This window comes from Chionomys nivalis, chromosome 5 (genome assembly GCF_950005125.1).
Source record: "Chionomys nivalis chromosome 5, mChiNiv1.1, whole genome shotgun sequence".
Classification (NCBI taxonomy): Eukaryota; Metazoa; Chordata; class Mammalia; order Rodentia; family Cricetidae; genus Chionomys; species Chionomys nivalis.
Genome location: NC_080090.1, coordinates 79,388,505 through 79,408,906, shown reverse-complemented (window position 1 = coordinate 79,408,906; position 20,402 = coordinate 79,388,505). Strand labels below are relative to the sequence as shown.

General features: G+C 37.1%; 1 protein-coding gene across 2 annotated transcripts in view; it reads right to left on the bottom strand.

Moving 5' to 3' along the window:
- Positions 1–20,402, bottom strand: part of Cfh (complement factor H) — a 109,086-nt gene that overhangs the window by 1,605 nt on the left and 87,079 nt on the right. For both annotated transcript variants that reach the window (XM_057769657.1, XM_057769658.1), the window contains 2 exons: positions 11,085–11,261; positions 7,241–7,423 (listed from right to left, as the gene is read on the bottom strand). In XM_057769657.1, the coding sequence (XP_057625640.1) occupies positions 7,241–7,423; positions 11,085–11,261 (360 nt within the window). The remainder of the gene's footprint in view (positions 1–7,240; positions 7,424–11,084; positions 11,262–20,402) is intronic.

Here is a 20,402-nt window from a genome sequence, read left to right as displayed (position 1 = left end):
TAGCCTGTATGCCACAAAATTGGAAATTGTAAAAGAAATCAACATTTTTTTTTTAGATACGTACCATATACTAAAGTTAAATCAAGACCAGGTTAACAATTTAAATTGACCTGTAAGTCACGAAGAATTAGAAGCTGTTATCAAAAACCTCCCTACCAAAAAAAGCTCAGGACCTGATAGTTTCAATTTACAATTTTACCAGAACTTCCAAGAAGAGCTAATACCTATACTCCTTAATGTATTTCACATTAGAAGAGTCATTGCAAAACTCCTTTTATAAAGCTACAGTTACCCTTATACTAAAACCACTCAAAGACTCAACCAAGAAAGAGAATTACAGGCCAATCTCACTCATGAACATCGACACAAAAATTCTAAGTAAAATACTGGCAAACTGAATCCAAGAACACATTAGAAAAATTATCCATTATGATCAAGTAGGCTTCAATCCCAGAGATGCAGGGCTGGTTCAACATATGAAAATCTATCAATGTAATCCATCATATAAATAAATTGAAAGAGAAAAATATATGATCATTTCATTAGATGCTGAAAAAGCATGCGACAAAATTCAACACCCCTTCATAAAGGTCTTGGAGAGATTAGGGATACAAGCTTCATACCTAAATATTATAAAAGCTGTATACAGCAAGTCGATAGCTAACATCAAATTAAATGGAGAGAAACTCAAAGCCATTCCACTAAAATCAGGAACAAGACAAGGCTGTCCACTCTTTCCATACCTCTTCAATATATTGCTTGAAGTTCTAGCAATAGCAATAAGACTACATAAGGAGATCAAGGGGATTCGAATTGGAAAGGAAGAAGTTAAAGTTTTGTTATTTGCAGATGATATGATAGTGTATGTAAGCAACCCCAAAAACTCTACCAAAGAACTCCTACAGCTGATAAACACCTTTAGTAATGTGGCAGGATACAAGATCAACTCAAAAAAATCAGTTGCCCTCCTATACACAAAGGATAAAGAAGCAGAGAGGGAAATCAGAGAAGCATCACCTTTCACGATAGCCACAAATAGCATAAAATATCTTGGGGGTAACTCTAACCAAGGAAGTGAAAGATCTATTTGACAAGAACTTTAAGTCTTTGAAGAAAGAAATTGAAGAGGACACCAGAAAATGGAAAGTTCTCTTTTGCTCTTGGATTGGGAGGATCAACATAGTAAAAATGGCAATTCTACCAAAAGCAATCGATAGACTCAATGCAGTCCCCATCAAAATCCCAACAAAATTCTTCACAGACCTTGAGAGAACAATAATCAATTTTATATGGAAAAGCAAAAAAACCAGGATATCCCAAACAATCCTATACAATAAAAGTATTTCTAGAGGCATTGCCATCCCTGACTTCAAACTCTATTACAGAGCTACAGTAATGAAAACAGCCTGGTATTGGCATAAGAACAGAGATGTTGACCAATGGAATCAAATAGAAGACCCAGATATTAACCTACAAACCTATGAACACCTGATTTTCGACAAAGGAGCTAAAATTATACAATGGAAGAAAGAAAGCATCTTTAACAAATGATGCTGCCATAACTGGATTTCAACATGTAGAAGAATGAAAATAGATCCATATCTATCTCCATGCACAAAACTCAAGTCCAAATGGATTAAAGACCTCAATATCAATCTGACCACAATGAACCTGATAGAAGAGAAAGTGGGAAGTAGACTGCAACACATGGGCACAGGAGACCAATTCCTACGTATAACCCCAGTAGCACAGACAAGAGCAACAATGAATAAATGCTACCTCCTGAAACTGAGAAGCTTCTGTAAAGCAAAGGACACTGTCATTAAGACAAAACGGCAACCTATTGAATGGGAGAAGATTTTCACCAACCCCACATCAGACAAAGTTCTTATCTCCGAAATATGTAAAGAAATCAAGAAACTAGACATTAAAACTCTAATTAACCCAATTAAAAAATTGGGTACTGAATTGAACAGAGAATTCTCAACAGAAGAAGTTCAAATGGTCAAAAGACACTTAAAGTCATGCTCAACCTCCTTAGTGAACAGGAGAATGGAAATCAAAACAACTTTGAGATACCATCTTACACCTGTCAGAATGGCTAAAATCAAAAACACTAATGATAGCCTATGCTGGAGAGGTTGTGGAGTAATGGGAACACTCATCCATTTTTGGTGTGAATGCAAACTTGTGCAACTACTTTGGAAATCAGTGTGGTGGTTTCTCAGCAACTTGGAGTCAACCTACCTCAGGATCCAGCAATTCCACCCTTGGTAATATACCCAAGAGATTCCCAATCATATTACAAAAGCATTTGTTCAACTATGTTCATAGGAGCACTATTTGTATTTTTTTTTTTTCGAGACAGGGTTTCTCTGTGGTTTTGGAGCCTGTCCTGGAACTAGCTCTTGTAGACCAGGCTGGTCTCGAACTCACAGAGATCCGCCTGCCTCTGCCTCCCGAGTGCTGGGATTAAAGGCGTGCACCACCACAGCCCGGCTAGGAGCACTATTTGTAATAGCCAGAACTTAGAAACAACCTAGGTGCCCCTCAATAGAAGAACGGATAATGAAGGTGTGGCACATACATACTTTAGAGTTCTACTCCACGGTAAAAAACAATAATATCTTGAACTTTGAATGCAAATGGATGGGAATAGAAAACACTTTACTGAGTGAGATAACCCAGACCCCAAAAGAGGAATATGGTATGTACTCAGTCATAAATGGATTCTAGCCATAAACAAAGGACATTGAGCCTATAGTTCGTTATCCTAGAGAAGCTAAATAATTGAAGGTAAACCCGAAGAAAATCATATATGTATCGTCCTTGATATTGGAAGCTGATAAGATCATCAGGCAAACATTGGGAGCAGGGGGGTAGGTGTGTATTGGGGGAAGGGGAGATGTGGAGAGAGAAGGGAGAACGGGAGAATTGGGGAGAGCTTGGGGGAATTGGATAATTGAGATGGAGGAAGGGTGGATATGGGAGCAGGGAAGAAGTTATCCTAACCAAGGGAGCCATTTTAGGGTTGGCTAGAGTCTTGGCTCTAGAGGGGTTCCCAGATGTCCAAGGGGATTTCCTCAACTAGTTTCATGGGCAGCAGAGGAGAGTGTGCCTGAACTGGCCTTATCCTAGCCATACCGATCTTGCATATCACCATAGAACCTTTATGTGGCGATGGATGGAGATAGAGACAGAGACCCACATTGGAGCACTGGACTGAGCTCTCAAGATCGAAATGAGTAGCAGAAGAATGGAGAACATAAGCAAGGAAGTCAGGGCCATGAGGGATGCATCCACCCCTGTGATAATGGAACTGATCTAATGTGAGCCCACCAAGTCCAGCTGGACTGGAACTGATGGAGCATGTGATCAAACTGGACTCTCTGAATGCGGCTGACAATGAGGGCTGACTGAGAAACCAAGGACAATAGCACTGGGTTTTGATTCTACTGCATGGACTGGTCTTGTGGGAGCCTAGTCTGTTTGGATGCTCACCTTCCTAGACCTGGATGGAGCGGGGAGGACCTTGGACTTCCCACAGGGCAGGAAACCCTGACTGCTCTTAGGACTGGAGAGGGAGGGGGAGAGGAAGTGGGGAGAGTGAGAAGGAAATGGGAGGAGGTGGAAATTTTTAATAAATAAATAAATGACTGAACAGTTTAAGCATATAAAAGAGAGTACAACAGAATCATCAAATGCCATAAAAGGTTGGTACACCTGATATACCATTTCCTTGCTATATGTAAAATATACTGAAAAATTGACTCTATGCATTGTTGGAGTGGCTTCCACCAGTACCAGATAGGAACAGATACAGACACCCATAGCTGTACACTATGAAGAGAGAGAGAGAGAGAGAGAGAGAGAGAGAGAGAGAGAGAGAGAGAGAGAGAGAGAGTTTAAACTGAAGATCTCCATTAAATCCCTCACCTGAGAACTGAAGTAACTGCACAGAAAAGGAGTTGGAAAGATTGTAAGAGTCAGAAGGGATGAGGACAACAGGACAACAAGATCCTGAGAATCAACTAAGCAAGGCCTATGTGAGCTCACAAAGACTGAAGCAGCAAACACAGGGCCTACATGGGTCTTAACCAGGTTCTATGCATATTTATTATAGCTATTAGCTTAGTATTTTTATGGGACTTCAGAGTATGAGAATGAGCAGATCTCTTTTGCATGCTCTTGGGATTCTGATTCCTGTTGGGTTGCCACGTCCAGCATCTATGAAAATTTCACTTCATCTTATTTTATTTCAATTTGTCATATTTGGTTTTTATTTCCTAGAAGCTTGTTCTTTTCTAATGAGAGACAGAAAGGGAGTAGATAATGAGGTTAGGTGTTACGGAGAGGAACTTGGAGGAGTAGAAGGAGAGGAAACTATAACAATGATATATTGTATTAAAAAACTATTTTCAGTTAATAAAAATGACTATGTGATCAGCAATAAAAAGATATTATTCTCTCTAATTATTTTTGCTACAGTATCAGAATTTGAATTATTATAATAATTAAGAAGATAAAATATACAATTATTGAATTAAAAGTCAAATCATTCTTACTTGAGCATTATATATTTCTATAAATGGTAATCTTAAAGACTCATCCAAAATATGAAAATTGAAAACAAAAGTGATTAGGTAGTTCATTCATTGTCAGTATACAAAATTGTCAATATTCATTGTTATTATATGAAAATAAGTTCTCTCCTATAGATCAATATTTTTTGTGAACTACTAATAAATGCAATCTCATAATCATTAACATCAAAATGTTAATGTTAATTAACTTAATTTAGCAATAAACTTAACAACTGAAGTGCAAAACTTTAACCATAACTATTAGTTAACTGGTGAAAGAGCCATAAAAGACAAAAATGGAAATATCTTGTATGTTAAATTTTTGGAAGAATCAATATCAGTATTAATGTAATATGTAAATGTTTCCCATACTAATTAGCATACTCCATAAAACCGCACTGAAATACCAATACCATTTTCATACAAATGGATGGGGAATCCTAAAACTCCAATGAAAGTACAATAAAAATTTGTAGACAACTAGAACTTCAATAAAAATAAAAATCCAGGAGATATCACAATACCTTATTTCAATATACACCAAACCCCTCAGTAGCCAGAACACTAGGACACTTGGATGAACAATAAATTGAATGAGAAAAGAGATTTGAAAAATTGAACTATATGTCTATAGCTAATTTATCTTAATAGAGTTTCCAACATATGTTGGAAAACTGATACTATATTTAATAAATGATACAAGAATAATCAATATCCATATGGAGAGAATTGAAATTTGATTCCTATGTCTCCTTCTTGCCAAAAATCAACCCAAAGTCAATTAAAGACATAAATGTAAAAACAAGATGTTGAAAACATAAGGAAAACAATAGAAAAACACTTCATTGGGTTTGGACACTGAATGTTTAGATGGGACCCCAAATCTCAAGGCAAAGAAAAACCCTTTATGAATGGAGTTTATCACAATGAAATGCTTGTGTATAGCAGAGAACATAATCATTACAATAAAACAGTGACAGCCTATAGAATTGGAGAAAATTGTTGTGTTATTCGTTGTCAGGGGCTTATAGTTGTTTCCTATCTCAAAAATACAAATGGAATTGAAAATATTTTAAAAACAAATAAAAACCACCAAAATTGGCTAAAATGAAGAGACACTTCTGAAAGGAATAAATATACATGTGGGTGAGAGGGGAAAAGATGCTTAGTATCATTAACTCTCATTTCACTGCCAGATTTCCAACGAGATACCTATCACCCATGTTTAATGGCATTGCAGAAAGAACCCCTAAAAAATTACAAATGTTCATGAGTGTGTAGTGTAAAAGAAACTTGAAATCTATTAATGGGAATATGAGTTTGAGAAGTTATTATGGACAATAATATGGAGTTTCCATATACTATGTATATATCCCTCTTTTTGATATATACCCAGAAGAAAAGAAACCAATGTAATCAACTTGCAAATATATGTTTATTGCACATTGCTATGTCATACTAACTATGATGGGATAACTGTCTCTGTCCCCACTAATTGATGAACTTATAAAGATAACAGTATATTTTATCAAATATGGTTTGGACATTATAAATAATTTTTATTATTTTAGTTAGAGAAAGAAATTGAGGAACTTTAAGTGAAGTGAGCCAAACACAGGAATACAAGTCCTTCATGTTCTTTCCCACACAATGAAAGAAAAACTAAAATTCCTCTATACTTCCTGACAGTGATTAGTAGAAGTCAGATAATTTATCTAAGGGAAGGGGAGCTTATATGAGGGACGTGGACTTAATAACTGCAAGGTGTGTACAGGTGTTGTTTATGTAGAAGTATGGCTTCTGTATTGAATGGTTTTCTGTATCAAATTGACATTTGTGTTAAGCACAAGCTGGAGTCATCAGAGAGAAATGAGTTTCGGTTGAGGAAATGCCTCCATGACATCCAGCTGTAAGGCCTTTTCTTAATTAGTGATCAGTGTAGGAGGGACCTGTTCTTGGCAGTCCTGGAGTCTATAAAAGGCAGTCTTAGAAAGCCGTGAAAAGTAAGCCAGTAAGCAGCACCCCTCTATGGCCTCTACATCAGCTCCTGCCTCCAGGATCCTGAACTGTTTGAGTTCCTGTGCTCACTTCCTTTGATAATAAGAAGAAATATAGAAGTGAATAGGTGTAGCCGTGTTAGAAATGTGTCTTTGGGTGACCAAGTTAGGCCCAGTGTCTATAACATCCTGCTGCCTTCAGAGTCAGATATAGAATGCTCAGCTATTTCCCCCACACGAAGTCTGCTTGTGTGCTGCCATTCTCCCCCCACATGATGATAATGAACTAACCTCTGAAACTGTAAACAATCCCTATTTAAATGCTTTCTTTTATAAGAGTTGCTAGGGCCATGGGGTCTTTTCAAAACAACAGAACATCAACTGAGTCAATAGGTATGAAAATATTATGCTGCCACCAAGTTTTATGAACATCAATACAGGTTAGTAAAACACAATAATAAAAAATAAGTTGCATAATTATATTTTTCAACTATTTCTATATAAAAATAATCTAATAATCTTGCTTTCCTCACATGTGATATTTGGCAGTGAAGCACTAAGCAACAGAATGCTTTTAATCTGTGAATGTTCTTTATTAAGAGAAGTATATACATATCATGAAACTGAATCTCCTATGATCTATGAGAAAGAGGTACTTACGTAAACATTTTGGTGGTTCAGACCACTCTCCATTTCTACATGTTATTTTTCTGTTGCCCTCCAGTCGGTAATAAGACTGGCACTGATATTCTACTGATGATGATGGTGCATATACTTGTAATGGGAAGGAGGTGATGTCTCCATTTTCAATAGGTGGAGGGCGTCCACATTTCCCCGTTGAATCTAAGAATGACATTTGAATGTTTGAGAGATCAAATCAAAGTACAGGTTTAAATAGAACCAATGAAAGCACAGTTCCAAACAAGACTTTAGTGATTTATGGCTACAGAAATGATTCTTTGAAGAAATTTCAATCATATAAACTTAGAGTTACAAGTTCTTCCTTCCTTCTTACCTAAAACACTTACTGAACTGGAGCAAGCATGTCTTTTCTGAAGCCTTCCCGTGTTAGTATATGTCTTAACATCTCCTAAACATACAGACTCCAGTGAAGTCAGGCAGGATTTCTTGGCTTTAAAGCACTGGAATATTTATTGTTCTATATATTCCTAATCTTCATTATTGTTTTTAGAAACATATTTATCGACCAGAATTTAAAGCTTTTAAAGTTACAGAAAAAAATGAAGCATTCTTGGTCCATGATAAAGGTAAATTAAGTATAGTCATCTATATGACTATACTTTTGCTAGTTACAACAGAAATTCATATACATAATATTTTTAGTAGGCAAAATAGGAATAGGGAGACATTGAGAAGTCTAGTTAAGAGATTCAGGACTCAACTAACTGCACAATGCTGTGTGATATTTCTTTCCTTTCTGTACTGCTGATTGTCCTGCTGAGGTCACAGGAGAAGACTGAAATGAAGTACTAATATTTTGTCCAGTTGAGTAAGATCACAACAGGAGCATCATGAATCTGAATTGAACTCCAACATTGTTTAGAAAAAAAAAATTGTTTCAGATCCAAACAAAATATTTCTAATTGGAGGAAAATGAAAACAAGTTGGTCATAAAGCAGCATGTACATATTTTAGAGATGATTAAACTCAAACTGTACAAGTTCCATGAAGTCCATGAAATACATATATTGAAACTGCTTAAAGAAAACACCATGAAACATAACAACTTTATGAAATCACCATCCACACTGGATTGATATCCAAAAGAAAGTAACTCTCCCTCTACCACCATGAGGCCATAGGAGGTGAAAGGAAATGAGTGTAAGCCTTGAATTCTATGTCCAGTGGAGCTAGCCTTTTGAATTAATGAATTCGACATTAATTAAGACATCAAATTAAAGAAAGTAAGGAGGATTTATCTCCAAAAGAGAATTCCTCATAAAAAATAAGTAGGAGAACTCATCACAGAAATAAAAATAACAATTAAAATTTTAGGAGAAAAGTAACTGGTAAAAGTAACTGGCAAAATACTAGATGGTCTTTCTGCTCATAAAATTATGTTTATATTTGAGATGAAACCTAGCATTTGAGGATGGTACTCATGATATGTAACAGGAAATCCTAAAGAAATTTTTAAGTAAAACATAGAAAATGGGAACCATAAATAGATTTTAAAGGTAAGTACCGTTTCCAGTTTTTCTTAGGAATATAAAATACCTGCATCAGTAAATGATGGCAAGATGTAGCATAAATTCTAATTGGTCTTAATAATAAAAACCTGGAGTCATATATCAGGGTAATGCTAAAAAAGCAGAGAAGGAAATGAGTCAGCTATTAGTTCTTACCTCTACTGAATCTTCAGATCGAAGATCCCGATGCATCCTCCAACTGAATGTCCTGAGCACTTTTCTCCTCTGGCCCTATAGCCCTCTCCCTGTTCAGCCATATCACTCCTGACTCCACCTCCCTAGTGCTGTGTTTAAAGGTATATGATACCAAGTGCTGGGATCAAAGGTATGAGCTTTGTTTCTCTTTTAGACTGATTCAATCTCATGTAGCCTAGGGTGTCCTTGAAATAACTAAGATCTGTCTGCCTCTGTCTCCCAACTGCTGGGATTAAAGTTGTGTGTCACCACTACTTGTCCTCTATGGCTAACAAGTGTGGCAAATTCTGCATTCTGATCTTCAGGCAAGCTTTATTTGTTACAGCATATAAAATATCACCCGAGGCAAGCACTTAGAGATCACATACTCAAATTGTGCACTCAAAATCAAGAAAAAGAAACATAACAAAATAAACTTCTTGAGAACCATTCTTCCAAAGCAAGGGTAAGAAATAGGACTGATAATCAAAGAACAAAAACACAAATTGACAAAGGAATAGAGATATTAACTATACTAGAACTTGCTTCACATGCAAAAGATCTGAATGCAGAGATCGAAGTCTCTCTATAGATATGATATAAATATGCATCACCAATATAGAGTTCATGTTCAATAATAAGTGACTAACACAGTTTCAATGCTGAGATTTTTTTTTCTTTTTGGTTTTACTTTTAAATTTTGTTTTGTGGGGAGGATGTTAGGATGGAGGGCAGATACAGGGAACAGGGGGATGAGTGAGAACAGAATGTGCAATGTGAAATCCACAAAGAATCAATCAAACATTAAAAAAAGTAATAAGGAAATAAATTATATTTAACTACTTGAAAATATTTTATTACACTACTCATTTGCAAATTTCAAGTATTTCAAAGTAAATATTTTGAAAATCTTTTATTCAGCCTCATATAAGTGCATTTTATACATTCAATATTTAATAAATAAATGAGTGGCTTAAGGTTTAAAGTGACAATTTTTTCCTGTGTGGCAATGTTCCTAAAATCTGATAGAACCTTTGTTGAAAAATTTCAACCATAATTCCTCAATAAATTCACCAAAAGAATTGAAACTTTATCAATATTGTTTTCACTTTCTTATAATCTTGGTTGTGAGCTTTTCATTGAATGACTGAGCCATCTTTAGGAGACATCTGCCTCATACTACATAAATCACAAAGAACCAAAGAAGGGACAGCCCAGAGAAATAGAACCAGTTCCTTGACCAGTCAACATAAAAGAGGCTTCTTCCAAGAGCAGATAAGAGTGGGTGCAGAGACCCTTACTCAGACATTAGGATTTATCTAAATTGGTGGTCTTTATTGGATCCTTCATTTGGAGAATGGGGAACTCAAAGAACAGGAAAGGAAAGATTGTAGGAGTCAGAGTAAATGAAGGAAATCATGAGAACATGGTCCACTGAGTCACCTTAGCAGACCTCACATGGGCTCCGAGACTGAAGCAGCAAATGTGGGGCCTGCGTGTGTCTACAAGAGGTGCTTTGCATATATGTTATGGCTGTTAGCTTGGTGTTTTCCTAAGACTCTAACAGTGACAATGATTGTCTCTCTAACTCTTTTCTTTCTATTGAGTTACCTCCAATAGTCTCTATATGAGGGGTTTTAACTTGTCTTATTTTATCTTGTTTTGTCCCATTTGATTGTTATCTCTTGAAGGTCTATTCCTTTCTGAAGGAAAATGCTGAGGGAGTGGATCTGGAGGAAATATGTTGGGGGAGGGAGCTGGGAGGAGGATGGAAGGATATAATAAATTGCAGAAGGCATGTATTGTATGAGTAAAGAATCTATTTTCATTATTAAAATAAAAAAAGAAAAGTTAGAAAAATGATTCTCATAAAAATTACTTCACTTTATCTTCACTAATTTACAGTAACCAAATTACTTTACTAAATAAGCATTGGGGCTGGGTGGTGGTAGCACACGCCATTAATCCCAGCACTCAAGAGGAAGAAGCAAGTTGATCTCTGTGACTTGAAGGCCAACATAGTCTACAAGAGTTAGGTCCATGACAGGCTCAATAGCTACAGAAAAACCCTGCCTCGAGCAAACAAACAAACAAAAGCATTGAGAAATATGATGGCCTACCTTTGCATTTTGGTGGTTCTGTCCAAATCCCATTTTGACACATCACTTCTACTTCCCCAAATATTTCAAAAGGTTTATTACATTCATAACGTACTCTCACACCAGATGGATATTTAGCCATGGGCCTTGTTACCATAGTAGCATTTTCCACATGTGGTGGATTCCCACAGGAATTATCTTAAAAAAAAAAAAGTATCATTAGCTATTTGTTCATCTTAAATATCCAATCAACACATAAGATTCCAAATGTATTTCTTATATTTTTGGTTGTGAGCCTGGCCTTTAATGGCTGAGTCATCCCTCCAGGCCCCAAATGTATTTATTAACAGATAAATAGATATAAAATATGGTACAGGGAGACACAAGCAGCAGGCGGAGATCGGCGCACAGACCCATGCAGCGGGCAGAGACCGGTGAGCAGACACACGTGGCGGATGCGGGACAGTCCAAGCATGAAATAGCGAAGCCCACACTGAGAGCAGATCACCCAACTACAATTAAATCAAGTAGGTTTTTGGGGCCTGGCCTGCAGAGTGGTAGGCCTTTTATTGGCGAGGTCCACTGGTGAATGGGAGCCTGGTCCTGTCCCGGAAGACCCTCCTGGGTGGTTAGAGTGTTCTTGGCCAGCGGTGGGACACAGGAAATGGAGTGGGGGCATTCCCCGACCCCCTTGACCTCCCCCCCATTAGTCTGCGAGGGCTGGTCCTCTCTGCTGGGGCTGGTCCTCCTCTGCTGCGACCCTCTCCTTAGCCCATCCCAGCTTGAGCCCAGGGGCCTCCTTCACTCTCCCCCCCTTCTGCAGGGCTGTGGGATCACCCAGTTTAGCCTGTTTGGGCTCTGGGTCAGGAACTCGGGGCAGAGAGCAGTAGGAGTTTCTCTGTTTTGGTGGCTGGCCTGAAGAGTGGGAGGCCTTTTGTTGGCAAGGTCCTGGTGAATGGGGAGCCTGGTCCTGTTCCTGAAGACCCTTCTGAGTGGTGAGAGGGATCTTGGCCCGCGGAGGGAGCTAGGAAATGGAGCGAGGGCATTTTGTAAGTGGGGCCCCTGGCCAGCAGGGAAACCTGATCCTGTTTTAAAAGACCCAGTAGGTAGCATTGATAGGAGAAGATGGGCAGGTGCCAAGGCAAGAATTCACCCAACAATCTGAAAACCAACATGAAAACACCAGAACCCAATGATCTTACAACAGAAGGACTTGAACACCCTAACACAGAAGAAGTGGAAATAATTGAGTTTATGAAAGCAATAAAGTCCCTTAAACAACATGTAAAAAACACCCTTATAGAAATGGATGAGAAGTATAACAAAAAGTTTGAAGAAATGAGTAAATACGTAAATGATACCCTGGGAAACCAAGAAAAAACGATCAAACAGGTAATGGTAACAGTTCAAGAATTGAAAACTGAAATGGAAGCAAGGAAGAAAACACAAACCGAGGACAAGCTGTATATGGAAAATCTAAGTCGATGAGCAGAGACTACAGAAACAAGCATAATCAATAGAATACAAGAGATAGAAGAAAGAATCTCAGATTCTGAGGACACTGTAGAGAAAATAAACACACTGATCAAAGAAAAGAGCAAAGCCAACAAATTCTCATCACAAAATATTCAGGAAATTTGGGACACCATAAAAAGACCAAACCTCAGAATAATAGTGATAGAAGGAGGAGAAGAGTCACAGCTCAAAAGCCCAGAAAATATTTTTAACAAAATTATGGAAGAAAACTTTCCCAACATAAAGAAATATATTCCTTTGAATATTTAAGAAGATACAGAACACCAAACAGACTGGATCAAAAAAAAAATCCCCTCACCATATAATAATCAAAACACAAAATATACAGATTAAAGAAAGAATATTAAGAGCTGCAAAGGAAAAAGGGCAAATAAATTATAAAGGTAAACCGATCAGACTTACACCTGACTTCTCTATGGAAACCATGAAAGCCAGATGGTCCTGGATAGATGTACTGCAGAAACTAAGAGACCATGGATGCAAGCCCAAACTACTATACCCACCCAAGCTATCGTTCACTATCAATGGAGAAAACAAGACATTCCAGGATAAGAAGAAATTTAAACAATACGCAGCCACAAATCCAGCCCTACAGAAAGTAATAGAAGGAAAATCACAACCCAAGGAATCCAACATTGCCAACACTGCCTACAATAACTTAGGCATCTAGTGACCCTTCAACAGCACAACTCAAAGAAGGGAGACACACAAACTCTACTCCCCCCCCAAAAAATAAGAATAACTGGAATAAACAACCTCTGGTCATTAATATCACTAAATATTAATGGTCTAAATTATCCTATAAAAAGGCACAGGCTAAGAGATTGGATACAAAAACAGGATCCAACATTCTGCTGTTTGCAAGAAACACATCTCAACCACAAAGACAGGCATCTACTCAGAGTAAAGGGTTTTTCCTAAGAAAAAAGCCGATGTGGCCATACTAATTTCTCAAAGCCATCCCACTAAAATCAGGAACACGACAAGGATGTTCACTCTCTCCATACCTCTTCAGTATAGTGCTTGAAGTTCTAGCAATAGCAATAAGACAACATTAGTGGATCAAGGGGATTCATATTGGAAAGGAAGAAGTTAAGCTTTTGTTACTTGCAGATGACATGATAGTATACATAAGCGACCCCAAAAACTCTACCAAAGAACTCCTACTGTTGATAAACACCTTTAGTAATATGGCAGGTTACAAGATCAACTCCAAAAAAATCAGTTGCCTTCCTATACACTAAGGATAAGGAAGCAGAGAGGAAAATCAGAGAAGCATCACCCATCACAATAGCCACAAACAGCATAAAATATCTTGGGGTAACTCTGACCAAGGAAGCAAAAGATCTATTTGACAAGAACTTTAAGTCTTTGAAGAAAGAAATTAAAGAGGACACCAGAAAATGGAAGGATCTCCCTTGCTCTTGGATTGGGAGGATCAACATAGTAAAAATGGCAATTCTACCAAAAGCAATCTATAGATTCAATGCAATCCCCATCAAAATCCCATCAAAATTCTTCACAGATCTGGAGAAAACAATAATCAACTTTATATGGAAAAACAAAAAACCCAGGATAGCCAAAACAATCTTATACGATAAAGGATCGTCTGGAGGCATTACCATCCCTGACTTCAAACTCTATTACAGAGCTACAGTATTGAAAACAGCTTGATATTGGCATAAAAACAAAGAAGTCGACCAATGGAATCGAATAGAAGACCCGGACTTCAACTCCCAAACCTGTGAACACCTGATTTTTGATAAAGGGGCTAAAAGTATACAATGGAAAAAAGAGAGCATCTTCAACAAATGGTGCTGGCAGAACTGGATGTCAATCTGTAGAAGAATGAAAATACATCCATATCTATCACCATGCACAAAACTCAAGTCCAAATGGATTAAAAACCTCAATATCAGTCTGAACACACTGAACCTGATAGAAGAGAAAGTGGGAAGTACTCTACAACACATGGGCACAGGAGACCACTTCCTACATATAACCCCAGCAGCACAGACATTAAGGGCAACATTGAATAAATGGGACCTCCTGAAACTGAGAAGCTCTGTAAAGCAAAGGACACTGTCACTAAGACAAAAGGGCAACCCACTGACTGGGAGAAAATCTTCACCAACCCCGCAACTGACAAAGGTCTGATCTCCAAAATATATAAAGAACTCAAGAAACTAGACCTTAAAAGGCTATTCAACCCAATTAAAAAAATGGGGCACTGAGCTGAACAGAGAATTCTCAACAGAAAAAGTTCAAATGGCCAAAAGACACTTAAGGTCATGCTCAACTTCCTTAGCGATCAGGGAAATGCAAATCAAGACATCTTTAAGATACCATTTACACCTGTCCGAATGACTAAAATAAAAAACACCAATGATAGCCTTTGCTGGAGAGGTTGTGGAGAAAGGGGCACACTCATCCATTGCTGGTGGGAATGCAAACTTGTGCAACCACTTTGGAAATCAGTGTGGCAGTTTCTCAGGAAATTTGGGATCAACCTACCCCTGGACCCAGCAATACCACTCTTGGGAATATACCCAAGAGATGCCCTAACATACAACAAAAGTATATGCTCAACTATGTTCATAGCAACATTGTTTGTCATAGCCAGAACCTGGAAACAACCTAGATGTCCTTCAATGGAAGAATGGATGAAGAAAGTATGGAATATATCCATATTAGAGTACTATCCAGCAGTAAAAAACAATGACTTCTTGAATTTTGTATGCAAATGGATGGAAATAGAAAACACTATCCTGAGTGAGGTAAGCCAGACCCAAAAAGAGGAACATGGGATGTACTCACTCATATTTGGTTTCTAGCCATAAATAAAGGACATTGAGCCTATAATTCATGATCCTAGAGAAGCTAAATAAGAAGGGGAACCCAAAGAAAAACATATAGGCATCCTCCTGAATATTAACTTTCATCAGGCGATGAAAGGAGACAGAGACAAAGACCCACATTGGAACACTGGACTGAAATCTCAAGGTCTAAATCAGGAGCAGCAGAAGAGAGAGCACGAGTAAGGAACTCAGGACTGCGAGGGGTGCACCCACACACTGAGACAATGAGGATGTTCTATCAGGAACTCACCAAGGCCAGCTGGCCTGGATCTGAAAAAGCATGGGATAAAATCGGACTCGCTGAACATAGAGGACAATGAGGACTACTGAGAAGTCAAGAACAGTGACAATGGGCTTTGATCCTACTGCATGTACTGGCTTTGTGGGAACCTAGGCAGTTTGGATGCTCACCTTACTAGACTTGGATGGAGGTGGGTGGTCCTTGGACTTCCCACAGGGCAGGGAAACCTGATTGCTCTTAGGGCTGTCTAGGGAGGGGGACTGGATTGGGGGAGGGGGAGGGAAATGGGAGGCACAGGCATAAATCTTTAATAAAGAAATGAAAAAAAAAGAAAAAAAATATGGTACATTCACACACACGTACACACACACATACACACAAATGAATTCATCAAATTCACAGGTAAATATATGAAACTGGAAAAAAAAATATTTTGAATGAGGGAATCCAGACTCAGAAAGATATACATATGTATTTTCTTATATGGATACTAGCTGTTAAGTCAATGATAGATAAGCCACAATCCATAGAACAAGAGATATTAGGTATAGAGCAAAAGACCTGGGGAAGGAATAGTCTTCATAGGATGGCAAAGTAGAGTATATAGTTATGACAAGGGGAGAAAAGGAACAGAATATAGGAAAGGACAGCTATAACTAAGTATTGTTTGAAGGCTATTATGGAAACATAATACAGTAGAAGCTAAAATGCATACAATTATGAAGGCAATCTGTATGAAAAAAACAACAACGTGGGGAGACAGAACCCCAATGGACAATTCTTGACATTAAATAAAGCTTTTATTACCAGAATTGGGTTAAATCTGGTTGAATTATTTCCCAAAGAGATTACATGAGAACGTTCAAAATCACTGGGATGTTGGCAAGACTAGGTTGTTTTACATAAACTGGAGGCAAGGCTACATTATGAAAGATAATACCTTTACAACTCACTGGATACAACAAAGTTGAGCTATTAACTACATATAGCACCTTCAGTTCTACAGGCTAGTGTCTTTGGTAAAGGAAAGTACATTGCATGCTACTAAAGTAGAAACATAATACCAACCCAGCCACAAATCCTTGATCTATGATGTTCTGCCTGCATTGTATGGTAGGAAAATGGAGATTCCTAGCTTGTTAGATTGATGAAGAAATATCTAATATGAATTATGGGGTCCTCCATGAGATGAAACCCATATGTGACACTTCTTGGGTGACCAAGAATCTGAGATCAGACATCCAGGGACCTAATACTACTGAGAAACCAAATAATACTCTCTTTTTTTTTTTTTTTTTGGTTTTTCGAGACAGGGTTTCTCTGTGGTTTTGGAGCCTGTCCTGGAACTAGCTCTTGTAGACCAGGCTGGTCTCGAACTCACAGAGATCCACCTGTCTCTGCCTCCCGAGTGCTGGGATTAAAGACGTGTGCCACCACCGCCCGGCCAAATAATACTCTTGTAAAAACAAACAAAATAAAGCAAAACTGTAGCACAAATTCTAACTGATCTTAGTAACAAAAATCTGCAAACAGATATTGGGGTTCAAGCTGAAGACCATAAAAGCAAAGTAGGCAACCAGTGGTGAGCTTTTCCCTCTACAAGATCTTCAGATTGACAAGAGAGCAAGTTCTGTCTTATCCCAACTTATTTTATTCTCTAGTGATAGTGGTGTGAACCACCACTGCCTGACCTCCGTAACTCACTAGTGTTATTAGTTATTAACTAATGTCATTAGTTATTTGATAGAATAATTAGTTATTCTATCTTGATGAGTCAAAATTTTTATACCTAACATACTTTCTATCATAACTTGCATTACCATCCAAAACTATCTTTTGATATCTCTCAGTGTTATATGCTTTGTACTTCGTTAGTAAATTTCTTTTCCAGGTCTCATAAACAGGGAAAACTGTAACTATAACTTTTAATTCTTCAACTATCTCAGAGACCAGAGAATGAAATAATAAAATTGAGAAAGGAGGAAATGCAAGCAAGTGACTTCAAAAAATGTAAGCAATGACAGAAACATCTGGCTGCCTGGACATCACCCAAAGTTTCTCCACGACATTGGAGCACTCATCTTTATGCTAAAGGCCTAGAATATTCCTCAGACATTTCAATGAAGCAATTTTTTTGAAAAACTGGTCTGCATTTTCTTGAGAAGGTTTGGCAGTCATTGTTTTTTGTCTCCTGCTTGTCCAATTAGGATAGCATACTGTCAGCAGTCAAGGTAAGGGCATTTTCTTGTTTTGTGGCTTACTTTTGCAACAAAATGGTAAACTTTATGTGGAGTTTCTTTGATGCCCATCATCTTCTTGGAAATAGATTGGTGCTGCTAGGAGCAGACATGTTCATTGTCATAAAAAGGAAAAGAATATATGTTATTAAAACGTCTTAAATGCTATTTCATGTAGATCTCTGAAGTGAAGATGACCTGTATATTTAAAATATATTTCTCTTTGACCTTAAAAACATACCTAATATGACTACAAGTTTGATTGTAGTAGGTGACTAATTGCTAAAATGCATTTCCTTATTATCCTAAGTCATTAATTGATCAATTTCTACATTACTTTGTGCCAGAAGCCCTGGCAGACCTGTATAGGATTATATATGTGTTATGTATATGGATTATTCCTATTTCTGATTGCATCTTGTAACTGAATAAATAATAAAGTTAATTCTGTGTCATCTGGTAGAAACTCGGTGGTTTCAATATGCAAAACAACTCTTTTTGCATATTGCAAATTGGTGTTAAGAGGTTTTTTAAAATCCTTAGCACTTGAGAATAGCATATAATTCTGACTTTTGGACAGAATCATAATGGTTTTTATCCACCTTACTTAAATTTTCTGATTTGTAACCTGCTGTTCCTGACCTCTTTGCATCAGTATAGAAAGTAGTGACTCTAGCTATTGGTGTTTTCACACAATGTGAGGAAGGATCCAGTTAGTTCTCTTTATAAGTTTAATTCTCTAGTTTTTGAGATATTTTATGTTAATATGTCTCAAAAATTACTATAAGCTCTTTGTAAGTGTTCACTTTCTGTTCACAATTTGTCAATTTCATCATTATTATAAGTTTATAATGCTGGGTTTATTCCTGCTAATTGGAAGTCTCATTTTTGTTTAAAATTAACTCAAAGACCTTTTCTACATAAGTTTTTAAATTTTTTACTCAGTCTATGTGGAAAAAAGTTCCGTTGAAAGAAAATATCTTCCCTCTGCATTAAAATTCCTGTAGGGGAATAATTGGAGTGTAATGTAACCAGAATGCAGTTAAGATTCAGATCCACACAATCCACATGTGCCTTATGTAATTTCTCTTCTATTGTAGCCTATTCTCTCTCAGCTTCAGCTTATAATTTCCTGGAATTATTTAAATCCTGGAATTATTAAGTCTAGGTTGTGTTTTAATTAATCTGTTCATCAGGCTTTGTCCAAATAATGGGACATAGATTGAAAATGTCTCTTAGAAATGTTTGTAAGTCATTAAGATTCTGCAATGGATCTCTCCTAATTTGCTTCTTTGGAGTCTAAATTTTTGTTAATCTATTTTATAGCCTAAATGATTAATAAAATCTCCTCTTTGTATTTTTAGGTATGATTTTTAATCTCCAACAAGGCAAAATTTTCTTTACTTCTTAAAAGGTTGCTTCTAAAGCATCTACACTTGAATCAGGTAAGGAAATGTCGTCCATGTAATGGTAAAGTATTTGCATAAGAGGAATTTGCATAAATATTATTTCCAAAAACTACTATACAAAATGTTGGTACAGGTTAGGATTAGTTTTCATTTCATGTGAGAGAGTCTTTCCGTTTATATCTCTTAACAGGCTAAGAATTACTGTAATTAGGCATGGTACAAAAGTAAACTTTTCTATGCCTTTTTTTGTAAAGGTATAGTAAAAAAACAATCTTTACTACAATAACTATAAGAGTCCATCCTAATAAGGCAATAGAGAAGGCAAAAGAATTCCAGACTGTAGCGACTCACTGGCTTAATCACAGTATTAACAACTCTTAGATCTGCTACCATTTTTCATTTTCCAGATTTCTTTTAACAACAAATATAGGAGAATTCCAAGGGCCGATTGATTCCTCAATATGCTGAGCATTTAGTTTCTCCCATGCTACTTGTTCTAAATCCCACAGTTTCTCTGTTGTTATAGGCCATTGCAAAACTAGTACAGGTTTGTCTGTCATCCATTTTAAACGTAGGGCTGTTGGTGCCTTTGAAATAGCAGCAGCTGTTGTGATCTGTTATTGTACAACCTGAATGATCAATGACTGTTCTTTATAATAACTTGCAATATTTTTCCAGATACATATGTTCATTTGTGGTTTGTTTCTAAGATTTGAGGAATGTTAATCTGAGTATACCATTGTTGGAAGAAATTAAATCCCTAAAAATTCATTGTTATATTAGTGACATGTGGCTCTAATTTTTCTTTCTGGCTTTCTAGCCTCTATCATTCAATCCATCTTGAGTTCTACTTTACCTGAAATAAAGTTCTAATCCCTAAAAGAAGAACATTTATCTCCTGGAGAGGCCGATTTGAATGCTAAAATTCTGATGAAATTTTTGTTACATCCACACCTATGTCTATTAGACCTTTGATGACATCATTTAGTTGACATCATCAAGGAGTTTTCTGATGGCAAAGGATTACCTTGAATGTATCTTGTTGATCTACATTCATT